The sequence below is a fragment of the Anomaloglossus baeobatrachus genome, chromosome 4 (assembly GCF_048569485.1).
Source record: "Anomaloglossus baeobatrachus isolate aAnoBae1 chromosome 4, aAnoBae1.hap1, whole genome shotgun sequence".
Classification (NCBI taxonomy): Eukaryota; Metazoa; Chordata; class Amphibia; order Anura; family Aromobatidae; genus Anomaloglossus; species Anomaloglossus baeobatrachus.
Genome location: NC_134356.1, coordinates 666,568,542 through 666,590,810, shown reverse-complemented (window position 1 = coordinate 666,590,810; position 22,269 = coordinate 666,568,542). Strand labels below are relative to the sequence as shown.

Here is a 22,269-nt window from a genome sequence, read left to right as displayed (position 1 = left end):
TGACGTGTCCTACGTCATTCACACTAGCCGGTATTGAGGTCCTGTGCAGGCGAAACTACAATACTATAATCTGCAGTGCTCAGGGCAGATCGAAGTGCGCCTGCGCAGGACCTCAATGCCAGCCTGTGTGGATGACATAGGACGCATCATGCACCCAGGCTTCAGAAGAAGGAGGACAAAGAGGGGCGAAAGAAGACGCATCGGTACCGGAGAACGGAGACACCCATCTAACCAGTCTGCACTGCACCACCCCCTAAGTGAGTATTATGAAGTGATTTTTATGTTCTACAGTGTGGCCTGGGCTCTTATATACAGTATGTTAGAATCCTGTATATAAGAGCCCACTGGTGGTGGACGCAGCTTATAGGCCCCAAATCTGGTGACAGATTCCCTTTAAATGTGGCCTGATCCACCAAGTTTAAGCCCCTCCAATTTCTTTATCTCCAATCCAAGTCATGTAGGCTTCCCCCTTAAGGGTGCTTTACATGCTGCGACATCGCTAACGATATATCATCAGGGTCACGTCAACGTCATTAGTGACGCACATCCGGCGCCGTTAGCGACATCGCAGCATGTGACACCAAGGAGTGACGATCAATGAGCGCAAAAACATGAAAAATCATTGCTTTTTGACACGTCGCTCCATTTCCAAATATCGTTGCTGCTGCAGGTACGATGTTGTTCAGCGTTCCTGCGGCAGCACATATCGCTATGTGTGGCACCGCAGGAATGACGAACATCTCCTTACCTGCGTCCACCGGCAATGAGGAAGGAAGAAGGTGGGCGGCATGTTCCTGCCGCTCATCTCCGCCCCTCCTCTGCTATTGGACGGCTGCCGTGTGATGTCGCTGTGACGCCGCACGAACCTCCCCCTTAGAAAGGAGGCGGATTGCCGGCCAGAGTGACGTCGCAGGGAAGGTAAGTCCGTGTGACGGGTGTTAGTGATGTTGTGCGCCACGGGCAGCGATTTACCCGTGATGCACAACCGACGGGGGCGGTTACGCTCGCTAGCGATATCAATAGCGATATCGCAGCGTGTAAAGCACCCTTTAGTCCAGCCTCTCTTTTCTTCATTGTCTTTGCTCTTTTCATGGTATGCTAATCATCCTTGTTATTTATTGTTTCTTGTTGCTTTTGTGTTCTGTAGGCTACCATTGTGATGTTTCAAGCTCTGGCCCAATATCAGATAGAAATTCCAGCTCTAAATGAGTTAGATCTTGATGTATCCATCAATCTCCCTGGACGCAGAAGTCCGTTGAATTATCGTATCAACTTGGATAACGCTATGCTGGCACGTTCTTCTGAGGTGAGCATTGGGATGTTTGTGAGGTTCATGATGTTTAGGACACTCAGCTTGTAAGAATAGAAAGAATGTTTTGGACTGACTTTGAACATACAATAATTATGTAAGATGTATGATATTGAGTTATTGTGGATAAGGATCACTTTCCATGTAAAACTGTTCTGAAAGGTGATATTGAGAATTTGGTGTCACGTAACTCTGATGACATGATGTCATAAGATAATCTTGTTCCTTCCAGATCTATTGTTCTTTTATTTCGGAAAATGGCTTCCTGTCCTGGGTTAAAGTGCCAAATCATGTACTGGGGATATGGACAAATTAAAGGGAACCTGTCACCAGATTTGGTGCCTATAAGCTGCGACCACCACCATTGGGCTCTTATTTACAGTATTCTAACATGCTGTACATAAGAGTCCAGGCCACTGTGTAAAACGTAAAAAACACTTTATAATACTCACCTAAGGGGCGGTGCGGTGCAGGCTGTTCGAATAAGTGTCTTTGTTCTCCAGTACCGGCGCCTGCTCTTTTGGCCACCTTTGTCCTCCTTCTTCTGAAGCCTGGGTGCAAGATGCGTCCTACGTCATCCACACTAGCCGGCATTGAGGTCCTGCGCAGGCGCACTACAATGCTTTGATCTGCCCTGCTCGTGGCAGACCAAAGTGTGCCTGTCCAGGACCTCAATGCCGACTAGTGTGGATGATGTAAGACGCATCATGCACCGAGGCTTCAGAAGAAGGAGGACAAAGATGGCCGAAAGAGGAGGCATCGCATCTGACGAACGAAGACACCCATACGACCAGTCTGCACCGCACTTTAGGTGAGTATTATAAAGTGTTTTTTACATTTTACACAGCGGCCTGGGCTCTTGTATACAACATGCTAAAATGCCATATTTAAGAGCCCACTGGTGGTGGCCGCAGCTTATTGTCACCAAATCTGGTGACAGGTTCCCTTTAAACCAAATTTTGCCTAAATTTGGAAACGTAAATGTATTTGGTCTAGTTACTCTAGTTGGCTTGTTTTTTCTATTTTCCTGGCTCACAGGCACTATTGGCAACAAAAGTATTTGAGAGAAACCTTGTTTTTCAACATAATATCGATGTGGCCAGTAATGAAAAGGGGTGAATCACCTCTTTAATGATTACATGAACTCCAATAAAAGGTACTTAGTTAGCGTTTTTTGATCAACGAGTGCAAAAGCCATCCAACCAAGCCAAGGGGTACCTAATCATATCCTACCTCTCCATGTGCCACACCAGGCTTCATCCATCTGAATGGGAATGGCCCCCCAGGGCACCCTTATCAACCCGTGGGGAAAATGGGTGGATAAGGGTGCCACGGGAGGCCATTCTCATGCAGCTGAGGCCTGGTGTGGCACATTGAGAGGTAGGACATGATTAGGTACACCTTGGCATGGTTGGATGGCTTTTGCGCTTTTTGATCAATTGTCAATTGTGCATGGTCTCCTTTTCCCTTGTCATTCAGAATGAGCTGTTTTTGACACATGGAGAGTTAGGCGGGCTTTGCACACTAAGATATCGCAGGTGTGATGTCGGTGGGGTCAAATCGAAAGTGATGCACATCCGGCGTCGCTGTTGACTTCGTAGTGTGTAAAGCCTTTTACATACGATTAACAAGCGCAAAAGCGTTGTTATCGTATGATCGGTGTAGGGTCCGACATTTCCATAATACCGCTGCTGCGATGGTACGATGTTGTTCCTCGTTCCAGCAGGCATCACACATTGCTGTGTGTGAAGCTGCTGGAGTGAGGAACATCTCCTACCTGCGTCCCAGCCGGCTATGCGGAAGGAAGGAGGTTGGCGGGATGTTTACGTCCCGCTCATCTCCACCCCTTTGCTTCTATTGGCTGCCTGCTGCGTGACGTTGCTGTGACGCCGCACGACCCGCCCCCTCAGTAAGGAGGTGGTTCACTGGCCAGAGCGACGTCGCAGGGCAGGTGAGTGCATGTGAAGCTGCCGTAGCGATAATGTTCGCTACGGCAGCAATCACAAGATATCGTACCTGCGACGGGGGCGGGGACTATCGCTGCAGCGTCGGTAACACATTGTTACCGATGTCGCAGCGTGCAAAGCCCGCCTTAGAGCATTAGTGACAGGGACCAACCATATGTTGTGGGCGGGGGCCGCTGCTATTTCTCTGGCCCACTCGGATCCAGGTTTGCTGCTGCGTCTCGAGTGGTGACCGGACCTGGGCTCGCACGGCCATCCGTCCTCACAACCGTTGGAGAGGGGGGAATATTTACAGGGGAGTTGTTGTGTCGGTGACGCCACCCGTGGGTTGCGGTGAGGGATGGTGACACCGCTGCTGCCTGGTAATGGGTGCCCGGGGCTGATGGAGCGGGGCAGCAAGATGGGATCCCCTCCATGGGTAGGGGAGGTGTAGTCCCAGGGCCCGTGTTCGGTACATGGGAGTAATGGCTGCTGGAGGTGGTGTGTCAGGTTGGACCAGGGGCCAATGGTGTACTCACAGTTCAGTAATTTCACACAAGTCCAGTGGTAAACCAAGTTGTCAGTGACCGGCTGGAGTTGGAGGGTGTATTCGGGTCCCACACCCGGGTTTAGTAAACAGGTGTCCCTTCCTCCTGCACTCTGTGTTTGTCTCTTCTGTCGGACGACTCTGCATGGAACGGGGAAGTCCACTCCCGGCACTGAGTTTTTTTGGGAGCTGTGGCCCGCGAAATCTGACCCTTGGGATTTGGGCATGCAACCTTCCTCGTCCTAGGGACCAGGCACCCCATCTGTGCATGGCCTCCGGACCGGATTCCCGCTGTCGGTACCGGCGGGCTACAACCCTGCCCCGGTCCACTTAAGGTCTCCCGTGACCGGATCTCCGTTGCTTGTGGCCCTGTTCACTGTCTGCCACCTAGCCAGGTAGTCCAAGGGCCCCTAGCCCTGACTACACTTGAACTGACAGCTCCACTCAACTTTACTCCTCCACTGTTCAAACTCAAACTTTTACTTCTACTGACGTGTTCCCGCCTCTGACACCTCAGGACCCCTAGGTGGGCGTTCTCATCTGCCTGATCCCACCCACTGGTGTGTCCTTATTATCATGAGGGGGTGGCTAGGCTTTGATGGCTGTGTGTTGTACCTGGGTGTGGGTTTTTGGTGGTATCAAGGAGGGTGGACACTTTTGTGACTACCTGGTTTTGCCAGAACGTCACACATACTTACCTACAACCTTGACGTGGTTGGATGGCTTTTTTGTTCTTTTATCAAAAAACGCTAGCTAAGCACCTTATGTTTTTAATGTTTACTGCAATAGTGTAGTTCATGTATACATTAATCGCAGTTTGCTGCCGCACTGTTTATGTACCGTATTTTTCGGTTTATAAGGCGCCCCGGGTTATAAGACGTACCGCAATGAGGGTCCGTTTTATAATCCTTGTGTATCTTAATCCTAATGTTTACCAGGGGGGAGCGGCTCAGGAAGGTCACAGGAGGCAGAGTCAGTGATGCTGTGGTCTCAGAGGAGGGGGTGTTGCATGTCAGGAGGGTTAGTGGATGGAGGGTCAGAGATACTATGGCCTTGGGGCCATTGATTTTCCGGCATGCTGCGGGGGTGTCACTGCAGTGGAGGACTCAGGAGAATCATAGGATGGGGTGTCGCTGCGGTGGTGGGCACCTGACCGCATATTTTATTTAATCACCCGTGGTTGACGTGATGGACTTCAAGAAAATGGCAGCAGAGACCTTTCCGTGCACGCGTCATCTCTGCGGCCATATCTGTGGCCATTTTTTTTAAGTCCATCGCGTCAAACATGGGAGATTCAATAGAATCCGAAGTAAGCTCAATGCACCCGTCACACAATACCCTCAGTATCGCCAACTCTGCCTCCTATGACCCCGCTCCACCACCGCCGCCTCAGTAAGCCATATCTGCATTGTAAAATGCACCCCCATTTTACCTTCAGTTTTGGGGGAAAAAGTGTGTCTTACAATTTGGAAAATACGGTATATGAAATATAAAAGTGACTTTGATAAATCGCAAATGATCAGCTTCAGGAAATGATTACTACCTAAAAAGTCTTCTATACAAAAATAAAATAAATGTAATCATTCCATTTCACAGACCAAACTAAATAAAGAGTTTGTCGTCAAAGCCAAGGGCAAAGGACAAGGAACATTGACGGTAAGTTCATATGTGCGTCAGCGACCAAGATTACTAAACCTAAAGCACTGACTTTAAAATACTCCAAAGCACCAAACAATAGTAGTCATATGTAGATATGGATATAACTGTAACGGATGCCTGGATCTACAGACTCAGATGGGATGTAATGGATAGGCTAGAGGGAAGCCACTCAGCAAGCAGGACCCCCAGAACTCTGAAACCCTTTAACCCCTATACAGGGATTTGGAATTACACAGGGCCCTGGAGATCACTAGCTGTGGAAGGCAGCAGTCCGGAGAGTAGTCGTCAGGCAGGGTCAAACCAGCAATAGCAGAACAGTGACAGAATCAGCAGGCAAGGACGTAATCAGAAAACGTAGCAGAGGTCAAATCCGGATCGGGCAGCGAGGTACAAAAACAGCAGGCAGGAGGGTAGTCAGGAAACATGCAGAAGTCAGCACACGAAATCACAGAACAGAATAGGGTGAACCAGGAGCCAGGATATCAGAACTATTGTTGAACTATTTTTGCAAGCACTTTGCAATTGTACACATTTAAGAAGATTTATCAGTCCCTTTACAGACTCTCATCAATCTTCTTAATTGCTTTAGGACTAGAGATGAGCAAATCTGAATGGTAAAGTTTCAGGTTCATACGGGACATCAGTTGTCTGGGACAGGGACTCAAATATAGACTTTTAGAAAATGTTTGTGTCCAAGTTCAGAATTCAGGTACTGTTCATATGTTAATAAAGTTTTTTGAAAGGCTGCATTGCAGCCAATCAACAAGCTGTGTTGCATGTAGAAATTGCCTATATGCTGCTGTGAATAATAAAGAGAAAAAATTGCCCTTGACTTCTGCCAATTTTTGATAACCTAACCAGCCAAGGTAAAGCAGACAACTGCGGGCTGCAACTATCAGCTTTACCTTAGCTGGTTATCAAAAATGGAGGTGATACCACATTGTTTGTTTTTTTTAATTATTTAAATAAATTATTTTAAAAAATGGTGTTGGGTCCGCAGTATTTGTGATAACCAGCCAAGGTAAAGCAGTCAGCTGGGGGCTGGTATTATCAGGCTGGGGAAACCCATGGTTTTTTGACCCTTCAAAGCAATTATAAATAGAGTTTTAGGAGGAAACTCAATGGAAACTCCAAAGTTTTTAAGTTTTTATTGCATTTTTAAGAGAACATGGCAACTTTCCACTTAGTTTCCGCTCCAAAAATTCTGTGTGCACATAGCCATTGAGTTAAACATCTACCAAATGGTTTGGTAAAGTTTTCAACGCCTTTATTTTATTCATTGACTCTCTAGGTTATGTCGGTTTATCATGCTCTTGTGACAGAGAAAGATAAGGAGTGCAAAAACTTTGAGCTTTCAGTTACAGTAAAGGACTTACCAAATGGTAGGTGTAAAATAAAAAAAGTGCCCCCTGCATCCAAACTGTGCCCTCCTGACCTCCAATGTGGAATGCTGCTTTTGTTTATTTTCTTTCTTGTTAGAGTTGTAGGCCTGAGTATTTTTAGCCCTTGGCCTTCCATCAGATCACAATAGTAGAGCTATAAAGGAAATATGTTGGTCCTCAGATTGATTGTAAATTAGGGCACAATATTGAATATGAATGATATGAATAAAGCATTTTTAATTTTTATTTAGACAATAGGGAGCAAGAAAATGCTTTGGCAAGAGCATCAGTCGAGATTTGTGCAAGGTAAGGAAATATTTTCTGTGAAAATTGATCTACTAAATTTTAATTGGTTAACTGGGAATAAAGGAAAGTTACAATAGCATTATATTACGTGATAAGACCAGAAAAGAATACTTGAGAAATATTTAAAGAGGACCCGCCACCCAGTCAAAAGTCGGCAGTTTTTGCTCTTTTTTGACTCCCACTGTTCCCCTGAGTATACCAGATTTTTTTGTTGTTTTTTTTTGTTTTGTTTGTTTTTTTTTTTAAATCCGCTATAGGGTTATAGAAGTATGGCCTCATTATTTAGTCCTAATTTTTATTGTCATTTACAGGGGGGTAGAGTTTACAAGGTAATTATGCTCATTAATTAAAAAGACACACCGAAAGAGAATCCGGCCCCTTTTGTAAAAAAAAGTTTAAAATTAGTATAAAATAAAAAGGAACATTTTCCCAAAAATGAATGGTGCATTTAAAAAAAAAACCAAGCAAACCCCCCCCCCCCGAATACAGGCCGTATTTTACTTAATAACATCCGACTTGCGTATGACTCCTACTTACGAATGTTGAACATTCAATAAAACCCAGACCCAATAACCTAATACTCATCGCACTGCTGGCTTTGCCATTGCCATGTAGTCCTCCAGTAAGGAGCTCTGAGTTTTGTGTATTGGATAGAAAAATAAACAATACTCACCTCTTTGGACAACCCCCTACTCACTGTCTGGTCCTTTTCTTTCCACTGTTGCGCACCAAATCTCTAAAACTTCCAGTCACGTTGAGGTCCCGAAAGTCACTGCCCATCATAAGCGCCTGATGTTGACATCTTGACATTATGATTCAGAATAACCTCTGAGGACTGGATGGATCCTCAAGTCCTGACCTGTAGTGAAGAGAGTTGAGATGCAACATGCAACGGAGGGAAGAAGAAGACCAAGTGGCAAGCAACAGGCCTGAACTATCAGGAGAGCAGTGAGCATTAGTATATTTTTTCCTGGCCCTGTTCTAACTTTCAAACATATTTGGGTTATTGCCATGCCTTGGTCTTGGTACCTGATCTGGTGGCTTTTTGCTACTTGATCGATTTTTCTTCCCTCCAGAGCCTCAGCCTGGTCAGTCTCTGTCCAAATGCCGATTGTTCTTTTCTCCTTTGTATTGCTGCTTCTCAGCTGTTCCCTTTTTCCTATTTTTTCTGTCTTTTCACATCTTGGGTGTGCTTTTGATACTCACTTTGTACCAGCCTTCTCTGCTGGCTATTTTACTATTTTATCCAGGTGGATATCTGCTTAGGAGTTCCGGCCCTACTGCAAATGGATTTTGCCTGGTAGGGCACTTTTCCATCCATGATTTCCTGGTGCGAGTACGAGCCGATAAAAAATCGGATTGCACTCGCACCAGTGTTAAACAATGAGACAGTTTCCTCTGTCCCGTTTTATCTCCACACGAATCGGGCTTTCGGTGCAATCGCAGCATGCTGCGATTTGTACCGAGTCTCGGCTGATGTGTGTGTAAAATTGCACTGCACTTGCATGTTATGTGACTGCAGTGCGGTGGACGCAGAGACAGACAACGGAGGAGATGGGGAGAAAGTGCTCCCTCCATCTTCTCCGCTCCTGTGATGCGATCGCAAGATCACATCACAGTCGCATGACCCTCAGCTGGCACCGCAGCAGAGGGTCATTTGCATATCGCTTCTGATGCTCCTGCATCGGAAGTGGCACGCAAGTGAAAAAGTGCCCGTAGGTTGAGACCAGTGTTGTATTTTTCTGCATTTTCTGAATTGCCTTTTCTAGACCTTTCTTCTGTTCTCTAGTAGGTTGATAGGAGGTTTTCCCTTGACTGCATTCATTATTCTCCTTTTCCCTTTAGCACGTGCTTTCTATTTGCTTATCTTGGGTTTCTGTCTAAGGGCCGTTTCACACATCTGGCATTTCGTCGGATTGCCGGATCCGTCACACTCCAGTACAGTAATACTGTAGAATGGCATCGCGGCAAGCTCCGGTCACGTGCTCTAGTCACATGACAGCATGTGACCGGAGGTTGCTGCAATGCCATTGTACTGTATTACACTGTACTGGAGTGTGACAGATCTGGCAATCCGGCGAAATGCCGCTGATGTGTGAAACGGCCCTTACCCTGCACACCTTCCTTATCCTAGTTAGTTGTGTATAACGACTGCCCCTTTGGTTCCTCAGGAGGGAAACAGCTTTATGGCTTTTTAGGGAGATACGTCCAAGTTGTGGTTTTTAGTTGTGCAGCTAGGGACATTCTAGTCTGTACAGGAACCAGTAGGGTATGGGTGCGGTTGCAGTAGTCTAGGCTTTATTTTTCCCTTTACCCTTGTGTGAGTTGATATCTGTTGAACAGTTATGAACCATGCTACAGAAGACATCTAGTCTGTAACCCTGGGATGCCTGTATTCAGGGGTGAGGAGAGAATAAAATAAAAGCAAAAACTTTTGACTTGTACAATGTTATTTAATCGGGTTAAGCTAAATGGACATTTAGGACCTCTTCACAGAGTATATAATACATGTATGTTTGCTCGGGGGCGGTTTCGTCACTAAAATAGTGGTTCAAGTTCCCTGTTAGGAGGCGTTGGAATGCATTGGCGATTAGCCCCTTCATGACCTATAACATACCGGTATGTTATAGGTCATGTTGCTTCCTTTGATGCACCGCTCTGTACAGCACAAATGATCAGAGTATCGCAACTTCAAGTCCACTAAGGGGACCAATAAAATAAAAAAAAAATAAAGTTCAAATCACCCCACTTTTGCCCCACTGAAAATAAAACAATTAAAAAAATACACATACAGTATTTGGTATTGCCAAGTTCAGAAATGCCCGATCTATGAAAATATTAAATAAATTAATCTTATTGTTAAAGGTCATAACAAGAAAACAAAACAAAATTTTTTTTGGTTGCCATAAAATGCAATAAGAGGCGATCAAAACATTACATCAACACCACAATGATATAATTAAAAATGTCAGCTCAGGATGCAAAAAAGAAGCCGTCACTGAGCCGTAGATACCAAAAAAATGAGAACACTACGGGTTTCGGAAAATTGTGCCAAAAATGCAATTCTTTTTTTTTAAAAAATGTCAAATTTTTTTACCCCTTATATAAAAAACTATACATGTTTGGTATCTACAAAGTAATACCTACCTGGGGAATCATACTGCCAGTTCAGTGTCCGAACCTGAACAGTAAAGGCCACTTTAAACGCAACGACATCGGTACTGAGATATCGCTGGGGTCACGGAATTCATGACGCACATCCGGCCTCGTTAGTGACGTAGTTGCGTGTGACACTTATGAGCGACCGCTAACAATCAAAAATACTCACCAAGTCGTTGATTGTTGACACGTCGTTCATTTTCAAAATGTCGTTGCTCGTTCTGGACGCAGGTTGTTCGTCATTCCTGAGGCAGCACACATCGCTACGTGTGGCACCCCGGGAACGACGAACAACAGCTTTCCTGCGTCCTCCGGCAACGAGGTGGGAGTGACGTTCATGCGGCTGCTCTCCGCCCCTCCGCTTTGTGGCCTGCTGTGTGACGTCGCTGTGACGCCGGACGAACCTCCCCCTTAAAAAAGAGGTTGTTCGCCGGCCACAGCGATGTCGTTAGGAAGGTAAGTTTGTGTGATGTGTACTTGCGATATCATTTGCCACGGCCAGCGATTTGCCCATGACACACGAACGACGGGGGCGGGTGCTATTGCTAGCGACATTGCTAGCGATGTTGCAGCATGTAAAGCGGCCTTTACACTGACTTCCTGAGAAGTCAGTGTTCGTCTGGTAGTGAACGGATGCTTGGTGTCCAGTATGAACCCCCGAAGTTCACGTTTGCCCATTAATAATTAGGAAGCCAATAGTAACATCAAATACCTACTATCTAAAATCACATGTGTTAGGATGAATACTTAAGTCAAACAAGGCATCTGCAAGTCATCTAGATATTCTTGTGATCTGATACCAATCTCATATTGCATTTTCTCTGTAGACACCTTAAAGGCAGTGATGCTACCATGTCTATCTTTGATGTTTCCATGATGACTGGATTCGCCCCTGATGTTGAAAGTCTTAATAAAGTGAGATCATTACATGAAATGTTTCAAAATATTTTTATATTCTCTTCTTGAATGAAATATCATGTATGTTCTTCTTGTGCACAGTTATCGAAGGGAGTGGAAAAATATATCTCCAAGTTTGAGATTAATAAGGAATCAACTGATAAGGGAACACTCATCATTTACCTGGACAAGGTATGACATGTCCTGCTACTACTCTCAGGTTTAAGACTATCTTATACATAAGCATATATATATATATATATATATATATATATATATATATATATATATAATTTATTTAAAGGACTGTTCACACAAGCCAATACAAATTGTATAAGGACCGGGATATTGCAATGTCTGCCTGGGACCACAGTCTCAGGATGGCTGTTACGGGCAGACTAGTGGCATGCCACCCACAAAACAGGAACCCAAGAACCCCAAAACCCTTTATATGGAAGGCTGCAATCCCGAGAAGAGTAGGCAGGCAGGGTCCAAACCAAAAGGTACAGAAAAGGGTCAAAATTGGCAGACAAGAGCGTAGTCAGGAAATCAGATTAAGGTCAGACCCGAAATGTCAGCAAAGTACAAAAACGGCAGGCAGGAGGGTCGTCAGACAACAGACAGAGGTCAAAACACAGGGATCAAATATACAGAGCAGGGTGTGAACAGAGACAAGCAGTAATAAACTAGACTATATCTGGCAGGGAGCAGCAGACCACTGAAGGTATAAGAAGGGTGTGGTGCCTTCCAATAGGCTGGAGCCGGAAGCTGATAATGTCAAACTGTAGATGGCAGCAAGGTACAAAATTGTCTGGCAGGAAAGTTGTCAGAGAAAAGGCTTGGGTCAAAACACAGGGATCAAATATACAGAGCAGGGTGTTAACCAGAGATAAGCAGAAAACTAGAATATATCTGGCAGGGAGCAGCAAACCACTGAAGGTATAAGAAGGTGTGGTGCCTTCCTGGAGCTGGAAACTGATAACTTCACCTGGAAGGCACACACCACCACAGTCAGCCAGTAGTACTGCAAGTCCCAGGCCTACCAAGCTTGGTGGATGGGCGGAGACTGCGCTCACCAGAGTTACTGGAACTGACTCCGCCTCTATTACCATCACCTCCCACAGTGGGAAGGCGGCGCCTGGTGGCCGGAGCAGAAATCACAGTGTCAGACTCTGGTGGAGATGTGACAGAGTACCATTTTTTCCCCATACAGAACAGTATGCATGTTGTCCGTAATACAGCCTCCATTTTTCACTGGGTGATGTGATTGCACCAATGGTCATTGTCAGCTGATCGATGACATGTTTAAACAACCCAATAATCAGAAATGCATATTTTTATTGGACCATCTAAATGGATCTGCGAAATAAAAATCTGAAATGTTTACTTAATCTTCAAAATATAGGTGAGGTTCCCAATACTTGAGTAGAAGTTTAGCAATGTGATGGGACCATGTATAGGAGATTACTTTGCCATGAGATCTTATTTGGTTGATGATCTTCACAATTGATAAAATTTGCCTTAATGCCATCGTAAATTCACTAACAAACCCCATTAAACAGCACAAAGGTTCTGGGTTTTGTATAGTAAAAAAGAATATCAACAATTGGGATCGAACTAGCTCACCAAAGTACTAACAGACAGCAAGAATCAGAAGGACTCATTAAACAATAATGGCCTTCAAGGTTAGAGCAGAACACAATCTGAAGATGGACTTATAGCAATCACCTGCCACAAGGCTGAAGGTCCTGTAAAGGTTTAAGGTGGGCCAGGGTTCCAATACGCCACCCATTATCATTACATATGATCACCCTCATCAGTTGAATTGTCTGTGGACAGTTTTGGTCTTCAGGCAGAATATACCTTTCGATCTTCTGGAGGCCATAAAACATTGAAACTAGTTTGGTGAAGTCATTATTATTATTATTATTTATTATTATAGCGCCATCAATTCCATGGCGCTTTACATGTGAAAGGGGTACACCATAATAGGGACAAGTACAATAATCATAAACAGTACAAGACACAGACAGATACAGGAGGATAGAGGTCCCTGCCTGTGAGGGCTCACAGTCTACAAGGAATAGGTGAGGATACAGTAGGTTAGGGTAGAGCTGATTGTGCGGCGCTGTATCAGACTGAGGGTTACGGCAGGTTGTAGGCTTGTTGGAAGAGGTGGGTCTTCAGGTTCCTTTTGAAGCTTGTCAAGGTAGGCGAGAGTCTGATGTGTTGTGGCAGAGCATTCCAGAGTATGGGGGAGGCACAGGAGAAATCTTGGATGCGATGGTGGGAAGAGGAGATGAGAGGGGAGTAGAGAAGGAGATCTTGTGAGGATTGGAGGTTACGTGTAGGTAAGTACCGGGAGACTAGGTCACAGATGTAGGGAGGAGACAGGTTGTGGATGGCTTTGTATGTCATGGTTAGTGTTTTGAACTGGAGTCGTTGGGCAATTGGAAGCCAGTGAAGGGATTGGCAGAGAGGAGAGGTCAGGGAGTAGCGGGGGGACAGGTGGATTAGCCGGGCAGCATAGTTTAGAATAGATTGGAGGGGTACGAGACTGTTAGACGGGAGGCCACAGAGCAGAAGGTAGCAATAATCCAGACGGGAGATAATAAGGGCATGTATTAGGGTTTTTGCAGCTTCTTGGGAAAGGAATGTACGAATCCGGGAAATATTTTTAAGTTGGAGGCGGTAGGAGGTGAAAAGGGCTTGGATGTGTGGCTTGAAAGAGAGATCAGAGTCTAGGATTACTCCCAGGCAGCGAGCGTGTGGCACTGGGGAAAGTGAGCAGCCATTGACATTGATGGATATGTTAGGTGGGGGAGTTGAGTGAGGAGGAGGAAAGACAATAAATTCTGTTTTGTCCATGTTCAGTTTTAGGAATCGAGCAGAGAAAAAGGATGAAATAGCCGACAGACATTGTGGGATTCTGGTTAGTAGGGAGGAGATGTCAGGTCCAGAGAGGTAGATCTGCGTATCATCAGCATAGATGTGATACTGAAAGCCGTGGGACTCTATGAGCTGTCCCAGGCCGAAGGTGTAAATGGAGAACAGCAGGGGTCCAAGAACTGAACCTTGGGGGACCCCGACAGATAGGGGGCGAGGTGAGGAAGTGGTGTGAGAGTGGGAGACGTTGAAAGTTCGGTTGGATAAGTATGAGGAGATCCAAGTCTATGATCTTTGTGGTCTGAAGTGGTGATCCTTCAAATTATGATATTTGTAGTATTGATAAGTAAAAAGAACTCAATAATGGTTAATTTTCATTTGTTGCTCAATGATCTACTCACTTGTCTTCTCTTACTTTGGACAGATTTCACATAAAGAAGAAAACTGCATCAAATTCACTGTTAAACAGATCTTTAAAGTTGGACTAATCCAACCGGCATCTGTCACTGTTTATGACTATTACACCCCCGGTAAGTGATAAAATGACTTTGATTTAATAATAAGATCTATATATTGTAAGATGGCACTCGGTAATATTGGAAATGGCCGGTATGTGTTGCAGAGAAAGTCTGCCATGAACCTGGAGTGTTCGCTGGGACTTGTAGTTCCACATGTCTTTTTGGTAACATGTTTCAGGGCTAGTTTCATGTGATGGTCAAAAGTGATGGGCGGGACTGACCATCCACATACGTCCGACCCAGGGGTGTGTCTGGGAGGATATCATGTGTCTGGTTGTGATCACATGGGGGTCTACCAGGGTCCTGGAAGGACACGGCCCGACTGGAGCACACGGTGAGACCATGTGGGGAGTGTGCTGTGACTCCTGAAATCCTGCTATATCCCCAGGAGAAAGGGGTTGTGAGCTGGTGCAGACCGCCATATTTGTCTTCACTAGCTGAGAGGTCAATGAGTAAAGGCTGGGATTCCTGCACTGGGGCACTGTGTGTATGAAGCCTTGCAGATATACTCACTATTGGAACAGACGAGGGATAGTGGCATGTTCCTGTAATTGTGTTGAAATGAACTTTAACAGCGGTCTATGACATGCTTGAATAAACTGCATGGACTGTTTAAGTGGCAACGTGCTCCTGTGTGCCTCAATCCCGCTGCCAGACATGTGTCCCCAATACATTCGGGGCGCAGGTCATTACATTATATATATATATATATATATATATATATATATATATATATATACATACTGTATATACAGTCTGGCATTTTACAATTTAGAGGGTATAACACAGAGAAAATAATATTCAAAATTATATAGGAGTGAAAGTGAGATTCATTCCCATTAAAAGGAATGTGTCAGCCCCATGATCTGGAGGAAGAAAGCTTCCAATGTGTCACTTGCTGGTCTGTGTTTTGCTGTTTTCATACAATTAGTGCTTTATCACCAGAAGGTTATCACTAGAGAATAATTGTCTTTGTGCCATCATCACCTGATTAGCAGCTGCCTGTATATCAATTCCAGTCACTATCTATGGATTGTACATACAAAGCTGACAATCAGTGGTATGAGCGGTGTTATATACAGCTCAACATTGCGAGATCTGCAGAAGACAACACTGTGATTCTATTATAACTGAAGCACTCGATAAACTGACACATCACTGGAATCAGGGTCTCTGTCCCTACATCATTCTGTGGTCATATTATATAGCAAAAACCTGTTGACAAATTCCCTTTAAGGAATTTGATATAGGAAATGGAGAATAATTGGATTAGGGAAGTTTTTGAAATCAGTGTCTTTAGGGATTGCTTAAAGGGATACTGACAGCGGACACATGCTTCCCGAAACACAGGCAGCATGTATCAGACACTGAATGTATGACTTCAGCTATGTATGTTTGACTCTGTAACACTGTGACATCTGAGGGTGAAAGGTGTTTTAAAAGAATAAAGCTGCACAGGAGACTAGTCTGAAAGCAGAGTTATCAGCGACTTCTCCCCGCCTGCTGCCTTTGAGTGACAGATCTCTCCCTTGTTGCATTCCTAGGCAGAGATCTATCAGTCATTGGCAGCTGGTGGAAAGAAGCCACAGGAGACCTGCTTTGTTCGACGAGTCACCCATGCAGCATGGTCCCCAGCCCATCTATAATATATGTTTTTCTCTCAAACATACATTACTATTATTATTATTGCGCCATTTATTTCATGGCGCTTTACATGTGAAAAGGGTATACATAAAAACAAGTACAATATTCAAACAATACAAGGCACAGGCAGGTACAAGAGGAGAGAGGACCTTCCCCACGAGGGCTCACAGTCTACAAGAGGAGAGAGGACACTGCCCAAGAGGGCTCACAGTCTACAAAAGGAGAGAGGACCCTCTCCACGAGGGCTCACAGTCTACAAGAGGAGATAGGACCCTGCCCATGAGGGCTCACAGTCTTCAAAAGGAGAGAGGACCCTCTCCACACGGGCTCACAGTCTACAAGAGGAGAGAGGACCCTGCCCACGAGGGCTCACAGTCTACAAAAGGTGAGAGGACCCTCTCCACGAGGGCTCACAGTCTACAAGAGGAGAGAGGACCGTTCCCAGGAGGGCTCACAGTCTACAAGAGGAGAGAAGACTCAGCCTATGAGGGCTCACAGTCTACAAGAGGAGAGAGGACCCTGCCCACAAGGGCTCACAGTCTACAAACGGAGAGAGGACCCTCTCCACGAGGGCTCACAGTCTACAAGAGGAGAGAGGACCCTGCCCACGAGGGCTCACAGTCTACAAGAGGAGAGAAGACCCTGCCCATGAGGGCTCACAGTCTACAAGAGGAGAGAGGACACTGCCCACGAGGGCTCACAATCTACAAGAGGAGAGAGGACCGTCTCCACGAGGGCTCACAGTCTACAAGAGGAGAGAGGACCGTTCCCAGGAGGGCTCACAGTCTACAAGAGGAGAGAAGACTCAGCCCATGAGGGCTCACAGTCTACAAGAGGAGAGAGGACACTGCCCACGAGGGCTCACAATCTACAAGAGGAGAGAGGACCGTCTCCACGAGGGCTCACAATCTACAAGAGGAGAGAGGACCGTGCCCACGAGGGCTCACAGTCTATAAAGAGAGAGGACCCTGCCCATAAGGGGGCATAATCTACAAGAGGAGAAAGGACCCTGCCCACGAGGGCTCACAATCTACAAGAGGAGAGAGGACCGTCTCCACAAGGGCTCACAGTCTACAAGAGGAGAGAGGACCGTTCCCAGGAGGGCTCACAGTCTACAAGAGGAGAGAAGACTCAGCCCATGAGGGCTCACAGTCTACAAGAGGAGAGAGGACACTGCCCACGAGGGCTCACAATCTACAAGAGGAGAGAGGACCGTCTCCACGAGGGCTCACAATCTACAAGAGGAGAGAGGACCGTGCCCATGAGGGCTCACAGTCTATAAAGAGAGAGGACCCTGCCCATAAGGGGGCATAATCTACAAGAGGAGAAAGGACCCTGCCCACGAGGGCTCACAGTCTACAAGAGGAGAGAGGACCTTGCCCACAAGGGCTCACAATCTACAGGAGGAGAGAAGACTGGAGAGGGAGAGTTTACAAAGGGAAAGATTGATTAGAAAAATATTCCTGAAATCATAACGGGAAGTAGTCACATCAAGAAGTTTTTGTTAAGAAAAAGGCAGATTTTGGCAATGTCATTAGGGTGCAAGTGACAAGAGATTGGTGGGAAGGAAAGATCTGAGTCACATGTAACCCCAAGAAAGGACTGCTGCCTTGGAGTAATAGCAGCGCCACAAACTGACATGGACATAGTAAGTCGACGAAGGTTCAAAGTCAATTTCAGAGAGAAAACATGGGGTTAGAGACAGAACACGGACAATCACTTATACATAAGTGTTTAATGTGTTAATCTATATTTTACTTTCACTCCCCTTTGTAGAAAACCGCTGCACTAAGTTCTACCATGTGGATAAGGACAGCAAGTTATTGGGCAAGATCTGTCAAAATGACGTGTGCCGGTGTGCGGAGGGTAAGTGCCAAAACAGCAAATGCACAAAATAAATCAGAAGCCATGTTAAGTATGTCTTTGTCTATCTATCTCTGTCTGTCAGCCTCTGTCTCTATCTGTCTGTCTCTTTCCCTGTCTGCCTCTTTCCCTGTCTGCCTCTTTCCCTACTTGTTTCTGTCTTTTTTCATCAAGAAAGTGCCCATACAAATATTATTTCCCCAATAAGGATAAGCTTCAACTAGAACATTACACACAATGTCTGATTGGTATATTCAGAACAATGAAGCTATAGAAACTAAGTAATAAAATATTAATTTTTATTCAATTATCATTAAAATTGTTACAAATATAAAATTTCAATAAGAATTCCACATAAATACAACAGAGACATGAATGTGAGTCAATAGGCAAAATAAAGGATTATTTTCACAATAAAAAAAATGTTTTCCTGTAAAAATATAAATATATGCAAATAGAAAAATATATCCCTTATATATAAACCAGTGATTATTAAATATTGGCACTAATGCACATAAATACTCAGGGATAACAGTTCATATAAATAACATGGGGTAATTATTATTGTAAGAATATATATTTATATATAAAAGAATCAAAGTTTATTTGCAAATTGCATTATCTTGACTATATATAAATATTTTAAGAAAACAAGTATATCAAAATTTAAACCATGCAGTCAGTAGCAGGTTAAAACATGTATAAATATTTAAAACCCATGAAAAATAAGCCCTGTATTATAGCCTGAAATTCTGATACAAGGTGCCAAGTGCGATGCTCTAATCACTGATTAACATAAGCCCGTTAGTATTGCACAAAGTGCCCAATCAGGTTTCTCCCTGTTCAGAGTAATGGACCTCAGCCATATTCATTAAATAGTTATAGGAGGTATAAAAAGCAGATTGCTCAATACTTACAAGAGACTCACTCCACGTCCCGTCACCCCAACATATGTTTCGCCTTTTCTTCTTCGGGGGGCGTGTGTTATCAAAATTAGAAAATTTTTCTAATTTTGATAATATGCACATACAAAACAAATCTTGCATGTAAAGCACTTGTTTAGTTTAAGGAAATCCACATATAATGTGAATTTAGATACATTGCTTTCTCTGTGCGGTGCGCATATATGGGATCGCGATGCTGTTGCTTCCACACAGTGATATACCTTGATGCAATGGGGCTTCCCTTGTCTAGTGACAAGTGGAACGCAGCGTGCGTCTCACATTCACTGTTAGGAAGCAATCTTTAGATACAGCCCCGTGATCCAGATCATGCGCCGCAATACACAGATGCCGGCAATTCTGAATTATCTGACACACTATATAAAGACCGCAACCCCTCACCTTAACACACGCCCCCCGAAGAAGAAAAGGCGAAACATATGTTGGGGTGACGGGACGTGGAGTGAGTCTCTTATAAGTAATGTGCAATCTGCTTCTTATGCCTCCTATAACTATTTAATGAATACGGCTGAGGTCCATTACTCTGAACAGGGAGAAAACCTGATCGGGCACATTGTGCAATACTAACGGGCTTAGGGTATGTGCACACGTTGCTTTTTACCTGCTTTTTACCTGCTTTTTTGCTGCTTTTTCTTCTGCGCTGTTTAATGCCAAAATGGATGTGTTCTTCTATTCAAGCAAAGTCTATGGGAATTTGGGTTTCTTGTTCACACTATGTTGTTCAAAATGCTGCCTTTTTGTGGCAGAACTTTGGTCAAAAACTCAGCTTTGCAGTGCAAAACCCAAATGGCAAAAACAATTGACATGTTGCTTCTTTGAAAAGCTGAGTTTTTGACCAAAGTTCTGCCACAAAAAGGCAGCATTTTGAACAACATAGTGTGAACAAGAAACCCAAATTCCCATAGACTTTGCTTGAATAGAAGAACACATTCATTTTGGCATTAAACAGCGCAGAAGAAAAAGCAGCAAAAAAGCAGGTAAAAAGCAGGTAAAAAGCAACGTGCGCACATACCCTTATGTTAATCAGTGATTAGAGCATCGCACTTGGCACCTTGTATCAGAATTTCAGGCTATAATACAGGGCTTATTTTTCATGGGTGTTAAATATTTATACATGTTTTAACCTGCTACTGACTGCATGGTTTAAATTTTGATATACTTGTTTTCTTAAAATATTTATATATAGTCAAGATAATGCAATTTGCAAATAAACTTTGATTCTTTTATATATAAATATATATTCTTGCAATAATAATTACCCCATGTTATTTATATGAACTGTTATCCCTGAGTATTTATGTGCATTAGTGCCAATATTTAATAATCACTGGTTTATATAAAAGGGATATATTTTTCTATTTGCATATATTTATATTTTTACAGGAATTTTTTTTTTTTATTGTGAAAATATTCCTTTATTTTGCCTATTGACTCACATTCATGTCTCTGTTGTATTTATGTGGAATTTTTATTGAAATTTTATATTTGTAACAATTTTAATGATAATTGAATAAAAATTAATATTTTATTACTTAGTTTCTATTGTCTCTGTCTTTGTCTGTTTGTCGCTTTCCCTGTCTGCCTCTGTTTGTCTGTCTATCTCTGTCTCTTTCCCTGTCTGCCACTTTCTCTGTCTCTGTCTATCTCTGCCTCTTTCCCTGTCTGCCTCTTTCCCTGTCTGCCCCTTTTTGTCTGTCTCTGTCTATCTCACTGTCTGTCTCTCTGTCTCTCTCTATCCCTGTGTGTCTCTCTCTCTGTCTGTCTCTTTCTCTGTATGTGCCTATGCCTGTCTCTCTATCTTTCTCTATCCCTGTGTCTCTCTCTCTCTGTCTCTTTCTATGTATGTGCCTATGCCTGTCTCTCTATCTTTCTCTATCCCTGTGTCTCTCTCTCTCTCTGTCTGTCTCTTTCTATGTATGTGCCTATGCCTGTCTTTCTCTCAGTCTGTCTCTGTCTGTGTCCATCTCTCCATTGACATAATATTACCTCACACATAAGCTTCTTATACTAACAATATCCTTTGTGCCTATAGCAACCAATCACAGCTCCTATTAATGACTTGTAGCTCCCAGTTCCATTGACTTTAATGGAAGCAGGTTTTTTGGTGAATAACTGTAAAGCGTGGGGTTACATTTTCCCCTCAAAATATAGTCTATGACATTCCCTGAGTCACATGAGGCGTCTGTGCAAAATTTCATGATTGTAAATGCGACGATGCGGATTCCTTTAGCGGACACACATACATACACAAGCACACACACATACACACACATACATACATACACACATACAGACACAAACACACACACATACATACATACACACACATACACATACATACACACACATACATACACACATACAGACACAAGCACACACACATACACACACATACATACATACATACACACACATACATACATACATACACACATACAGACACAAACACACACACATACATACATACACACACATACACATACATACACACACAGACACATAGACTGCGCTATATATATTAATTTCAATAAAATTGATTGTATTTTTTTACTTTTTTGTCGGCTGTTTTTGTAAATACCCTAATACAAATTCTGTAACAAAAGTGTAGAGCAATAAAAATGTATAACAAAAAATACTGAAAACTACTAAAAAAAAAAAATCTACAAAAAATACTAGAATTGATTAGAACATACAGAGAGGCAGTGGGGTGGCCAAAAATCTAATCTTTATCTCTTGCCATAATATCAATGTTTTTGGGCGATTTTGTCTTTTAGAGAATTGTTTCTTACAACAACAACTGGAAGGGAAACTAAATGCTCGTCAACGATACGATAGAGCGTGTGCACCCGGAGTGGACTATGGTGAGCGGCGCACACTTCTGTTTACATGTCTACATATATCAATTCAGTTGACCTTGTTTTCCATGTTGAAGTCAGCAGTTGGCCACTTCTTGGAATAAATACAAAGGCACTAAGTATCCCGTCCATTACAACCCCTTTTTTCTTAATTTCCTATTATAGTGTACAAGATGCGCCTGGACGAAAAACAAGAGAATGATAACTATGATAACTACGTGATGACGATTATTAACGTCATCAAGGAAGGTAAATACTGGAAACAATGGTATATATAGTATATGGAATGTATATCTATGTTATTGGTACTCCTCTCCATGATATACTACAATATTCTCA

General features: G+C 43.7%; 1 protein-coding gene across 1 annotated transcript in view; it reads left to right on the top strand.

Annotated features, from left to right (window-relative positions):
• LOC142304351 (A.superbus venom factor 1-like) overlaps positions 1-22,269 on the top strand; it is a 137,439-nt gene that overhangs the window by 105,864 nt on the left and 9,306 nt on the right. The window contains exons 30-39 of the mRNA XM_075346656.1: positions 1,148-1,306; positions 5,396-5,455; positions 6,750-6,840; positions 7,092-7,146; positions 11,133-11,220; positions 11,305-11,394; positions 14,513-14,618; positions 18,027-18,116; positions 21,850-21,936; positions 22,096-22,179. Of these exons, the coding sequence (XP_075202771.1) occupies positions 1,148-1,306; positions 5,396-5,455; positions 6,750-6,840; positions 7,092-7,146; positions 11,133-11,220; positions 11,305-11,394; positions 14,513-14,618; positions 18,027-18,116; positions 21,850-21,936; positions 22,096-22,179 (910 nt within the window). The remainder of the gene's footprint in view (positions 1-1,147; positions 1,307-5,395; positions 5,456-6,749; positions 6,841-7,091; positions 7,147-11,132; positions 11,221-11,304; positions 11,395-14,512; positions 14,619-18,026; positions 18,117-21,849; positions 21,937-22,095; positions 22,180-22,269) is intronic.